At 43.7% G+C, this 13,428-nt stretch overlaps 1 protein-coding gene across 1 annotated transcript in view; it reads right to left on the reverse strand.

The window, feature by feature from the left end:
* Adamts9 (ADAM metallopeptidase with thrombospondin type 1 motif 9) overlaps positions 1-13,428 on the reverse strand; it is a 139,405-nt gene that overhangs the window by 1,303 nt on the left and 124,674 nt on the right. The window contains exons 34-40 of the mRNA XM_090323539.1: positions 13,189-13,283; positions 12,980-13,074; positions 12,754-12,887; positions 10,703-10,794; positions 6,670-6,774; positions 2,293-2,387; positions 1-307 (exon numbers count right to left, since the gene is read on the reverse strand). The exon at positions 1-307 is cut by the window's left edge and continues 1,303 nt beyond it. Of these exons, the coding sequence (XP_090179665.1) occupies positions 2,298-2,387; positions 6,670-6,774; positions 10,703-10,794; positions 12,754-12,887; positions 12,980-13,074; positions 13,189-13,283 (611 nt within the window). The 3' untranslated portion in view covers positions 1-307; positions 2,293-2,297. The remainder of the gene's footprint in view (positions 308-2,292; positions 2,388-6,669; positions 6,775-10,702; positions 10,795-12,753; positions 12,888-12,979; positions 13,075-13,188; positions 13,284-13,428) is intronic.

Below are 13,428 nucleotides of genomic sequence, written 5' to 3' on the forward strand. Positions count from 1 at the left end.
GACACATGAGGCAGCATTGTCTTGAATGAGAAATGTTTCCATTCGAGGGGTCATATTGGCGACGGAAAGTTTCAGAAGTTGGAGCATTTCAGGTTTTCAAATCAGGGATGCTCAACCTGTATATATATTTATATATCTATATACATATCTATATACATATGCATATGTACACTACACACACACACTCACATAAGTGTACAGGTACACACACACACACACACACACGAACACACATTCTCTAATTTAAGGTGGAGGTATTGCATTACTATCCTTCATCCATCCCAGAATGGTTTCCTCTTCAGAGCACCTGGAATAAAGAAATCAGGAAACATAAATGTTCTGTGTCAAATGCCCTACAAGTAGATCATAGTGACCTCTATACAGAGAATCAATTAACGCATGATTCTCTGCTTTAACTTTTGCTCTAGTGATGTGGAAGTTGCAGAACAGTAATAAAGAATTAAAAAATTACTGGGTTGAAATTCTCCTCTCTGAGGTAATACTCAAATACTCAAGTAGTAGCAGATTGCTTTCCAAGCTTTTTAAAAATATACTTCATACATTTTAAGTAATATGCATACTATATATTTTCATAACATTTACATTACATGGATATAATGTGTATACTGTGTGGGTGTAAATATTACATAGATGTACTCCTATATGCTATGCATGGTATCACATATTATAATAACAATATAACATATACAAAAGTTATCTTACTGGATATAAAACATAAGAAATACCAATAAAATAATAATCTTTGGAGGATATCTGCTGAATTTTGCCTACCTCAAGTCTATCTCCTTATTTTAATAAATCTCTTCTTGTCCTTTGGAGATGGTCTTTCTTCTAAATGAAACTGCCTGTCACTTAACTCTACATGGATCCTCTACCTCTTGTGACAGGCCAATCACAGCCAGAGTTATTTTTCAGAATGAATGATGAATGCTGGGGTTATTTCAGTCATGAGTTATAAAACACACACACACACACACACACACGTACTGCCTGGGAACATAATTTGGGAAGACAATTGCCCTGAAAATGAAGCAAGTTAAAAGTTATTACTGACAACTGCTTGAGCATCCTAAAACACTCCTTAGAAATCTCGGCTATTTAACATATTACCTACATTTCCTTTGCCCCTCACAGCAGAAATACTACTAATTTAAGAACATAATTCTGGGCCTGGAGCATGGCCGAGTGGTAGAGTGCTTGCCTAGCATACACGAGGCCCTGGGTTGGATTCCTTGATACCACATATACAAAAAAAAAGCCAAAAGTGGTACTATGGCTCAAGTGGTAGAGCGCTAGCCTTGAGAAAATCCAAAGACAGTGACCAGGGCCCTGAGTTCAAGCCCCAGGATTTGGGGGGGGGTGGGTAGGGAAGAACATAATTCTGTAGCCAGATGTTTAATGACACATTAAAATATAATACACACATCTCAAATAGGCATTGCTATCTCTGGTGAGCTTTTCTCCCTTGTATGTCAAGAGTCCAAAAGGAGAAATGATAAGCAATCCAGCCCTGTGTCCAGCAGGGGGAGCACTTGCTGGACCAATGTAGGCAGATCAGCCATTGACCAAATGTTCATGGAGATGTTCTGATGGAGTTCATTAAAGTGCAGATTCAAATTTTATGCAGAGGGCAGGGCCTGAGATTCTGCATTGCTGACAAGCCTCCAGGTGCTGCTGGTCATGCTGAGAACTTAACTTGTACCATGAGGGACAACAATGACACATCATAAAATCATGTAAACTGCTTGGGGGAGGAGCTCAGTCAGTATCGCTATAGTTGTTGTTGTTAAATTCCTAGGTAATGTTCATTAAAACGTGATCTATGAGTCCCCTGCATCAAAATTCCCTGTATTGGACTTGGGCAACTGTAATTGTAGCTACTCAAGAGGCTGACATCTGAGGACCAAAGTTCAAAGCCGGCCCAGGCAGGGAAGTCTATGAAAACTCTTATGTATATTTAATAACCAGCCAAAAAAAAAAAAAAAGCAAAAAGTGGAAGGAATCGCTCAAGTAGTAGAGCACCAGCCTTGACTGAGAAAAGCTAGAGGACTGAGAAAAGCCCATGCCTTGAGTTCAAGTCCAAGTATCAGCATACACACACATCTACACACACTTGCCTGTATGCAAAATGCAGACCCTGGATCTAAGCAGAGCTCAAATGCAGCAGGATCTCTGGAGGTAGATCGCAGGAGGAACATTTTCAATAGGCAACCTAAGGCCTAGGACCCTGGTACCCATGAGACAAGGACAGATGGACACAGACATACTTACCTTAGCTATAAAACTCGCACCTCCAGGCCAGTACCAGAGGATGGAGTGCATTTCCCACAGTAACCGCCACACTTTCCTATGACTCGGGTTCCGTCCTGCCAAGAGACAACACCATCTTAAACTGCTTTTCTGGCCCGATGCCTGCAGGCTGCGAGACAGCTGGGGGAGGAGTGATTCTTGCACACACAGCAGGCGGGGCCTTCTGAAGGGAAATGAAGCCTACACCTCAGGCATCAGCAGCAGAATCTGCTAGGATGGGGGGCTAGGCGTTGAGGAGAAGAATGAAGCTGGACAAATCGAAAGCTTGCTCCACTGTAAGTGTCTGGAAGTCTCTGTGGAGCCTTTGATATCTGCCACTGGGAGGAACCTAGAGGAAGATTTTTCGGGATCTGCATGGTGGATTTGACTCACGATCACATGGATTGAATCCATTTCAAGACTGTTCTGTGAGGCCCACATGGGAAATCCTCAAGTCCTTCTACCAGAAGACAGTTCAGTAGCTGGGCTATGGTAAATGATTTTTTTTTTCTGAGCTCACGACTAAGATTACATTTATTTTTTTTTCTGAATAAAAACTGTTTCCAATCACTAAAAGTGAACATTAGCTTTGCTACTGATTTGCTGCTGCTTCTAAATGAACGGAATTGATCATTCCAAGGAAAACCCGACTTGTGAGGCTGAGTTTATATCATAATAAATCCATTCCAATAAAAACGGACATGGCTGAACTCACAAGTGATGCCAGCATGCTTCCATACTTCCCGTGTTTCTCGAAGTTAAACCAAGATAATAACACTCTCTCTACCATGTGGACACAGAATGGCTGATTTTCTGAGTAGAAACTACAATTCCATTGTTGTATTTTGACTTATTTAAGTAAGAAGGGATCTCATATTCGGAGATCTATTTAGTGAGGGTGTTCAATCATGAAAAGCTTCCATTTCAAGTGATTAATTTGCAATATAATCACAGCCTGAAAGGCAAATATCAAGAGAAACAAATGCTAATAGAATTCTATGAATGCTTGCCAACTTACGAGCATGCTCAATTAAAGCTGGACCCTTGTGGACAGCTATCTGGGAATGGCAATCTTAATGAATGTAGAAGGAAACTCAGAAACATGAAACATAAAATCTCATTTCAGATCACGCTAACGGACAGGGTATTCATTCACAATTAATATCTGACAATAGAGAATGTTAAGCAAAATGTTTTTCTCATCAATATTCCTTTTTTAAAAAGGAATTCCTTTAAAAAAAACTGGTCGATTTGCATTTAAAAATTTTACTCTGTAAGATAGATGATGTGAATTTGATTAAAGTGTATTATATCTAACTTGTAAATATTATGATGAATCCCCTATTTAGGATTAGTTTATATGAGTAAAAGGTCTATTGTTTTGAATGTAAATATTGTACCCACTCTTATCTTTTTAATTTCTCATGCTTTTGTATTATCTTTAAGCAGCTGTATAAAGGGGCTTCAATTCAACAACTCAGTTTATAAGAACAATGCATGTGGAGATAGTCACCCTTCCATCATTCTCCCAAAGCCAACCATCTCCTCAAGTTACCTGGTTCCATTTTCACATGTGTGTAGCAAATATAATTAATGACTATATTGGTCCACTCTGCTTTTATGTGAATGCACATGGGACATTACCAGTTTTTTTTCTTTTGGCTCCCCAAATCTAAAATATTTACTCTCTGGTCTTTCACTAAGAAACGGTCACTGACTCTTGGCCTCAGCTTTACACCATATATCTTGGATCACCTCCCCAGATTTAGCTTGCGTCTCTTTCCCACATGCCTACGTTTCTATGGGCTGATCTTTTGACATAACCCTTTCACCATAGGGCCTTTGCATATGACATTCAAACTCTCTTCCCTTTCCCTCTCAGCATGCACTTATCCACTCCGACTCCTTCTTGGTTAATTCGTTAGAACCCAGCTAAAAGGCCACTTGCTCTGACCAAAAAGAAAAAAAAATAAAAAAGACAGCCAAGTGTAGATGGCTCATAATCCTGAGATCTGGAGGATCACAATGTGAAACTAGAAAAGAGAGATAGAGACTCCATCTTTCCAAAGTAACTATCAAAAAGCTGGACTGGGGGCATGGCTCAAGAGGATAAAGTATCAGTCGGGGACTTTGGAAAAAAGCCGAGAGAGAGAGAGAGAGAGAGAGAGAGAGAGAGAGAGAGAGAGAGAGAGAGAGAGAGAGAGAGAGAGAGAGAGAGAGAGAGAGAGAGAGAGACTGCAAGCCTTTGAGGTCAAGCATAACTACCCCCCCATACAATAATATTAAAATTAAAAAAATACTAAAAAGATGTGCAGTGCAGGCCGGGAGTTTGGCCTAGTGGTTAAAGTGCTTGCCTAGCATGCATGAAGACCCGGGTTCGATTCCTCGGTACCACATACATACAAAAAAAAAGCCAGAAGTGGTGCTGAAGCTCAAGTGGTAGAGCTCTAGCCTTGAGAAAGTCCAAGGACAGTGCTCAGGCCCTGAGCTCAAGCCCAGGACTGGCAAAAAAAATAAAAAAAATAAAAAGATGTGCAGTGTTTTAAAAAGATGGGCATGCTGGGGCACAGGAGAATGCTGTTACATGTACATACAACTATGTGAGTTTCCTTCCTGCACACTGATCCCAGCCTCTAGCACAGGCTGGGCACAGGGGGCGCGGCTCTGTGGACCACAGTGTAAAATCAGATCCAGGACACAGGCTGTGAGGAGATGGACAATCCCGGTTCTTGGGTGTGTTCTCCAGACCCTAGAGATGAACTCTCTGATCTCAGGCTCTCAGAGCTGTCACAGAACACCAAGACGAAGAACAAAATAGCTGCCTTTGAAACTCAAGCAGAACCCCTACCAGGATGGGCATGGTCAGTGCAGTAACCACTGTGTCCAGGAGGTGGTGCTCTAGGCTTGAATTATTTTTAACGTCTTAGCTGAAAAATGCAGGGTTGATTGACATTGGCTAACAGAACTGCAGTTTATTTTACACAGCCCATGTGGCTGTTATTTTTTTTTTATTCTCCTGGGTTATTGAGCCAGAATACATATTTCAAAACATGTTACATGATGATAAAAATATATTAATTTTTCAATCAAAATTCTCTAGGCAGAAAAGGCGTTTAGGAAACTAGACATCTAGCTGGCTGCTGGACTTACACTGTAATCCTAGTTACTCAGGAGGCTGAGATCTGGAGAATCAAAGTTCAAAGTCAACCTGGGCAGAAAAATCTGTGAGACTACTTCCAAAGTAATGAACAAAAAGCAGGGCTGGGGATATGGCTCAAGTGGTAAAACAGAAGCCAAGCAACTGTAAGTTCAAATCCCCACACTAGCGATCTCTTATCCCAATTGGACATTTTCTTTTCAATGAGTATTTTTTTCCTCTTGGGGGAAGATTGAACTGCTGCTTTATATTCTCAGTTTGACTAGGTAGGGAAAAAAACAAATACTTTTTTTTTTTTTTTTGGCCAGTCCTGGACTTGGGCTCAGGGTCTGAGCACTGTCCTTGGATTTTGGATTTTCTCAAGGCTAGAGCTCTACCACTTGAGCCTCAGCACCACTTCCGGCTTTTTGCTATGTATGTGGTACCGAGGAATCGAACCCGGGTCTTCATGCATGCTAGGCAAGCACTCTACCACTAGGCCAAACTCCCGGCTCACAAACACTTTTTTTTTGATAGAGTTGCCACATTCAGCAAATAAAAGTTAACTTCCCAGTTAACTTTAAAATTTGGGATTAAAAACAATCCTAAAAAAAGTGTGTGTTCCATGTAATCTATAGGACATAATACAGAATTCTTCCTTGCTTATTTGAAATTCATAATGTATTCCATGGTATATTTTCTAGTATTTTATCTAGAGATTCTACTTGGGAACAATAACCACTTTCATGGTTTTCTTCTTTTTCCTCTCGTATGCACATATCTGAGGAGAGCACACATAACAGGGCTGGTGACAGAGGCAGGACTGTGAAAACCTATGCACCCATGAATCAGGCTCTGTCCTTGAAAGACAACTGGGGGTACACTATAGTCATGGGAAGGGGGTGAAATTCTACCTCAGCTGGTGCTTCACTCTCTGGGGTTCTAATTCCATTTAATCAGAGAAAGAGGACCCTGGTTATCTAAGTTCAAAACCCTTGGGGGAGAGGCTAATGTGCCTGCAGGAGGGGAGGCCAGGTAGAAGCCAGTACTTCCCCTGCTGTGCAGTATGTAGGACTTTGGCATCCTGGGGACAATGATGAGATGGCTGGACAACAAGCAAGATTTCAACACACACACATGCACACACACACACACAGACATACACACACTCACACCCCAGACCCCACAACCCAACCCAGGCCCTAACCAATAGGCTGCCTTACTGGTGACTTCTTGATGTCAGAGACGGCGTAATTCCCCTGGGATACCCATCTGGCGGATTCCGTTAGGGACAGGCCTGTTCCATAAAGGTTGATGCTGAAGCGGCCCTGGAACGATGACCAGCACAAAATGAGTTTCAGTTAACATCCCGGATGAAGGCAAAACAATACAAGATGCTTTAGAAAGAAGTCTGTTCATTAGTTATGATAGTCACTCGGGTATGGAAGGTGTTTTGTCTTCCTTAGTGTCTCAGCAGCTCTAGGACAGGGATTTTTCTCTATGGATTGGGAAATTGTGGCCCAGCAGAGGTGATTAATGCCTCCGGGGGATACAGGAAGAGCTCAGCTCCTATCTTCCCAACTTCAAAGTCTTCCTTCTCAAACAACTCCCCACAGCGTCCCTCGCAATCCCAATGTTGCTTACAATTATCAGATTCGTTCAGGAAGAAAATGCCACAGTCTAATTTTTCTAACAAGATCTAGCTGCCAAAACTTGCTGGGCATCTAGCCCCCTGGGACATAAATACACCGAGGTACTAAGCACAGCAGGGCGCAACTTCAAAGCAGAGGTGCTTTCCCCACGTGGCCAGCAGAGGGCAGGCTCGGCCTGGGACCAAACAGGCTTTCTTTCCAACTAGGGACAGATTTCCCCAAAGCCATAAGGGTGCTTTAAGGGGAGGCCTCTGGTCTCTGGTGCTTCAAAATTGATCTAAACGGTGGTATGTGTAACACACACACACACACACACACACACACACACACACACACACACACACACACACACACACACACACACAGTTGTTCTCCATTGTTTCTCCTTCAAAGCCTCCCCAGCAAAGGGCAGTTTTGGAACTGACAATGTTTTGGATGAACATGAACCTGCTGAATTTAATACTTGATCAAAACCCTTTTCTATAAAGCAAGAAAGAAGGGAGGTGGCTCACAGCCAGATAGTCTAGCTCTTTAACCTGGGGATTCCATCCTGGACTCAGGACCAGATGCAGGACCTCAGTGTGTACATCAGTCAAATGGAAGGTAATGAGAGAATTTCTGAATGCTGTGGGGACGTGTAGATGAGACCCAGACATGTATCAATGGTATTTAGTAGATACCTCAAATACTGGCATGTGTCCCTTATTTTCTATTGGCTTCTCTTCAATCTAGCAGGGGCTGATATTGATGATATATCTTTATGGATTATCTGCCTATGAAGATATAGATGATAGATGAATGATAGATGGATATGGACTGATACTAGGGCTTGAATACTAGGCCTGTTGCTTAGCTTTTACAGTTAACAATGGTATTCTACCACTTTAGCCACAGCTCCACTTCTGTCCCATTTCTTTTTTAGAACTGGTTAATTGGACTTTCCTGACTGCACTGGCACGCTCTGTACATAGTCTACGACAGACAGAGTAGAAGTTGCCCCCGCTCATTATCCTGCCTTCTCTGGTTCTTGGCACTCTGAAAGCAAAGGAACACAGCCCTCGTGTGTTCCCCGAGCTCTGTCCTTTGGCCCTGAAGTCCTCATCATTGGGTTCCAACTGGCACAAGTGTCACAGCCACTAACTCATGCTGCTGATTCGAAAGAAGGAAAGCTATTAAGAGCCGTGCCTACCCTATGTGGTCCAGGAAGGTTTGCAAAAGGTCTGCTCACACCAGGGACAGTTCTGCTCCAGCACTGAGGACAGGAAATGCTGGAGAGATTCTGCTTGGCAACAGAATGCCAAAGACACACCTGTCATCATGGAAATGCGTTCATGTATGGATTAGGATCAAATCCAGCCTGACCCAGCACCAGGTCACCTTGCCTCTGTGCCCCCCACTTTCCTTGTTACCTTGGAGTGCTGTGGGGATTAATAGCTACTAGCTTTAGGCAGACTGAGCACAGTACCTACTTGATTTATTTTTTAAGATCAATACATGGATCACTGATAGGAACGAAAGGCCATCAGTGCTCTGTGGTCAGGACACAGAATGCTCTCTTGAGAAAAGTAAACCCTCAAAGCAAAGGCAGTAGATAAAGCAGCCATGGCAGAAACCTCAGAGGAATCTCTCTTTGATTTGTCAAAGGACAAATCACCCACTCCAAAGTAGAATGCAGTTAGGCTTTCTACAGCCTATTCTTGGAAAACTCATTTCCAAAACGTATCTCTGTCTCTGTCTCTCTCTTTCTGTGCTGGCAGTGGAGCTTTAATTCAGAGCCTGCATGCTGTTTTTTAGGTGTATTTATTTTTATTTTTTATTCATTCAAGGCTAGCATTTTACCACTTGGGCCATAGCTCCATGTCTGCCTTTTTGGTGGTTAAGTGCTTTCCTGCCTGGGCTGGCTTTGAACCACAAACTGCAGGTCTCAGCCTCTTGAGTAACTAGGATTATAAGCATGAGCTACTAAAAACCATCTTTCATGGCTATATTTACTGCTCAGTAACTCAAGAAGCATTTATGGAACTGATTTGAAGAATTGGTTAGGAAAAAAAAATTACAAAATAACTTAGTAGCTTCTCACTGGTTTAGGGACTCCATCCCAACTCAACAACAACTGCTTCGCATCAGAATTGAGCAAGTCAGTTTCTTTGTCTCTCAATTATTTAACAAATGAATACAAATCACTGTTCTTTTCCTTAAGCATCATCAAGGACACACATAGAGAAACAAGGAAATTCTGAGGCATCTAGTAAGGTTGGAAAGAGAGGCAGATTAGCAAACCAAGCCTATGGGGGCCTCGAGCCACACATCTTGTCCTTTTCCTTTCTCCCCAGACAGCCCCCTTTACACCTTTTTAACTAGAGGATCCAGATGCTGTGCTCCCTGTGGTTGGGCTAAACTCATCCATCTTGAGGAAAGAAGGCTGGGGGGGTGGCGTTCTGAAGGACCTAGTTCCAGGTCCCAGATTCATCAAATGAGAGGTTTCCAATACTGTCTACAGCTCTGAGAGGACCTCATGTGAACCAAAGAAACTACAGAGAGCAGCTTCCCTCTCCAGAACAGTGCATTCCTTATGTCTACCCTGCCTTCCAAGTGGATGGCTTCTTGCAAAGCAAAAGCAAAAACAAAAACCCCACTGCCTACTCTGCAAAATGAGCAAAGCCAAGGCTGAGGATCACAGCATGTTTCAAAAGGACACACCCCAGAGAGGCCAAATGTGGAGAACAGCGTGGGAAGGGAAAGAGCTGGATAGAAACCCAGAAGGCCTGAGCTGACATCTTGATCCACACGCACCCAGTACGTTCTACACATAGGATTTATTATGATGAAAGCATGACTGTTTACCTGTCGCTCTCCCCACTGGTAAGCTTTCACTAACCAGGATGGTGCCTAGCCCAGAGTTGACACTTAATACATGCCAGCTGACTTGCTAACCAGACGTCCTGCGAGGACAAGCCACAGGCAGCCTGTGCGAGGCCTGCAAGCTGGCAACCTGCAGGAACATAAAACTTACCAACGTATCCCACAAGGTTTTGATTCTTTCTCTCCCCCCCCCCCCTCTCTCTTTTAAAGAAAACACAGAAGCCCAACAAGGAAAACAAATCAAACAATCTTTCCCCAATTTCCTACACCACAGAAAGTATAACAATAAAACCCAAAATACACGGATGGGGTTACTCTGCATGAAGTAATAAATTACATCTTTTCATTTAACATCATCTCATCAGCAGTTTCCTACAACGTGTACTAACCTTCATGTGTACGTGTGTGTGTGTGTGTGTGTGTGTGCGTGTGTGTGTGTGTGTGTGTGTGCGTGCATGTGCTGGTCTGGGGGTCTGAGCTCAGGGCTCGGTTACTAAGAACATGACAGACTTTCCTGACACATTCTTGCTATTTAATACCTTGTCGTCTTTACATTTTTACCATTCCACACCATGCATTTCTTGGTGTGGAGTTTCTGGATTGGACCCTGAGCACTGGGTGCGTGTGTGTGTGGGGGGGGGGTTCATGCAGGACGGGTCAATGGCCTTCCAGCAAATCCATTCTAACAAATGAGCAGAAAGGTGCCCCTGAGGCAGAGCCAGGGAAGCCCCGGAGGACTTACCTGTGGGCACTTCGCGGCACTGTAGCAGTCCCCCGCTGTGGCAAAGGGAACAGGGTGTCCTTCGCTGGTCCTTGCAAACTGTAAGTCAGTGGCTGCAGGGTGGAGAAGGAGACAGAGAAGGGACAGGATATTAACAATGAGACAGAGGATGGATAATAATAAGGAATGGCAAAAAAAGAAACAATAAGCATGAGTGAACAACCGGACCCACATGTGCCTTCTCATTAGATTTGTGGCTGTGAGTGCTTCGTTCCCTGGGTTTTGTCAGTGCTGGCAGTCTGTCTCCTCCCAGTATGAACCCCCGCCCCCACCTCCACCCATAAGAAGAAGAAAGTTTAACAGAACTTTTGGAATTGGTTGCTGCAGAAATAAATGTGGGAATCGCCTCACTTTAAGTGTGGCGTAACTGGGGTGATTGCAAACTTTCTGCCTCGCAGGCTTAAGGAGTGGAGCAAGAGCACCAGGGAACATTCCCAGCTACGCAGGGGCTGGTCCTGTCCTTGCCTGGCCCAGACACAATGACTGCCAAAATGCAGAGCAATTAGAACCCACATCTTGAAATTATTAATGGTCGTTTCTCAAGTGCGGGGGCTAGCTTGTAGTTTTATCATAACCAAGAAGGAAAACAACAATAACAAATCAACCCCTTAAACCAAAACACACAAAATGTTGACCACAGCTCATATTTGAGATCTCCGACTGCTTCAGAGATGAGTTCCTCCAGTGTCTGACAGAGATGCTACAGGAGGCTTGGGGGCGGGGGAGTGAAGCCAGGGGAGGGTTTGGCTCTTCTTGTCTTGTCTTTCAGGGCCTGCTGAAGGCTTAGATTTTTCTGTAGGGAACTGTACTTTGGTGGGAGGGAAATCTGAGAGCCCTTTTTCGTATTTCAGTAGATGTGAGCTGGGGTGTTGGCTGCTTTTTCTAAATGGAGCAACTGCAGTCTCTTTCTCTCCAGCCCTCACTCACTAGGCAAGCTGAAGGCAATTAAAAATACCTTTGGTACAAATCAAGTTTCATTTACCCCAAGAGAAATGCAATGCGATATTATGGGTAGAATGTTAATGAGGAAAAATTATATATTCAGTATTTCTGTTTTTCCTTCATCCATCTATTTCTAGGAACATGTTGAGATTTTCCCCCACTTTTATGATTAATGTCCCTAACAGAAATGCTGTGTTGGCCAGAGTAGGAAATCAGTCCTTGTGCTGGCTTGCTAGAAAAGGTAATTCTAAGCTCCATTTTTCTTCTGTAAATTGACAATCAGATAAAATTAGTTTTCTGCTTGTGTACACTGTGCTGGGGGAAGCCGGAGGGGTGTGTGTTGGGGGCGGGTGTTGCTTTACAAACTGCTTAGCTTTGGGGTTTCTAATCTGGTGTATCTTCTGCTCCACTAACATCTGGGCCCCCATATCTGGATGTACCCCCCATGTCCCACTAACCTTCATTAGACCACGAGATCTTGAAGCCTTTGTGTGTGTCTGTATATGCATGTGTGTGCCAGTACTGGGACTTGAACTCAAGGCCTGGGTGCTGTCCGTTGGCTTTTTCACTCAAAACTTGTACTCTACTTCATGAGCTGTAGCTCCACATCTGGTGTTAGGTGGAGATAAAAGTCTCATGGACTTTCCTGCCTGAGCTGGTTTTGAACTATGAATCTTAGATTTTAGCCTCCCAAGAGGCTGAAATTCTAAGCATGAGCTATCTGATGACATTAAGGTTTTAATCCCAATGTTGTGTTTTCTGGGCTGCTGTCCCACATTCAACGATGCCCACTGACTGTACTTCATCTCCTTCTTCTGTCCCATCTCCTCCCCCTTCCCATCCCCCTTCCCCTTCCTCTTCGCCTCCCTTCTTTTCTTCCTTTCTTCCCCCCTCCCTCCTTCCTTCAGCTCAAATCAGATGGAGATGTGCCCTGTGCCAGGAATGTTCAAGGCTCTGGGGATTAAGGAATGAATGCCAGAGACACATCCCAGCCTTGTACAGGACCCACTTGCCCACTGAACGGAGGAGGAGGATGAGCCGCTCCCCAGCCGCCATGTCCCTGAACTCACTTATGATGTGCATGCTGTTCAGGTCAATTCGGATTTTCTGGAAACTGGAAAACCCAGCCGCGGTGTAATCCTTCCGACACTGGCAGTCATCACGTCGGCTTCCATTATAGGGACATTCTGTTGGGTTGTGTAACCTACATTATGGGAAGAATGTTCTGGTAAGGATGAGAATGCTTTCCCGGGGGATCTCTGGATCTCTGGACTCTTCTGAGGCTGGATGTCCTACCTGTGTCCATAGACCTCAGAGAAATTCTCAGAGTCGCCATGAATCAGTGTCACATATTCTTTGGGGCGATCAGACTGCATCCCTGCACAGAATACCTGAAAGACGGATGAGCAGAGAGTGGCTCAGAAACACAGCAGGGAGAACAATAAGCTAGAATGATCTAGGATGTTCTAGAATGATCCAGAATGATGTCTCATTTGTGGCATCACCTTTAGGAGTTTCCCTCTCACAGTCAGGAAATACTCGCCATCCTCACTGACACCGTTGAGTCTTTTTACCTCCTTGCAGGTCTGGGGTAACTCACCTGGAAAATATGAATTGTACAATGCTCTGAGATTGAATGCTTTGAGAAAAAAAAATGCCCTGGACTGCACCACATGAAGACTCTTTCTCCAAGGAAGGAATTTCTTTAAAACAACAACAAAATGACTATATTTCTAAAATGTCTG

This window comes from Megascapheus bottae, chromosome 2, assembly GCF_031878675.1.
Source record: "Megascapheus bottae isolate mThoBot1 chromosome 2, mThoBot2.hap1, whole genome shotgun sequence".
In the NCBI taxonomy this organism is placed as follows: domain Eukaryota; kingdom Metazoa; phylum Chordata; class Mammalia; order Rodentia; family Geomyidae; genus Megascapheus; species Megascapheus bottae.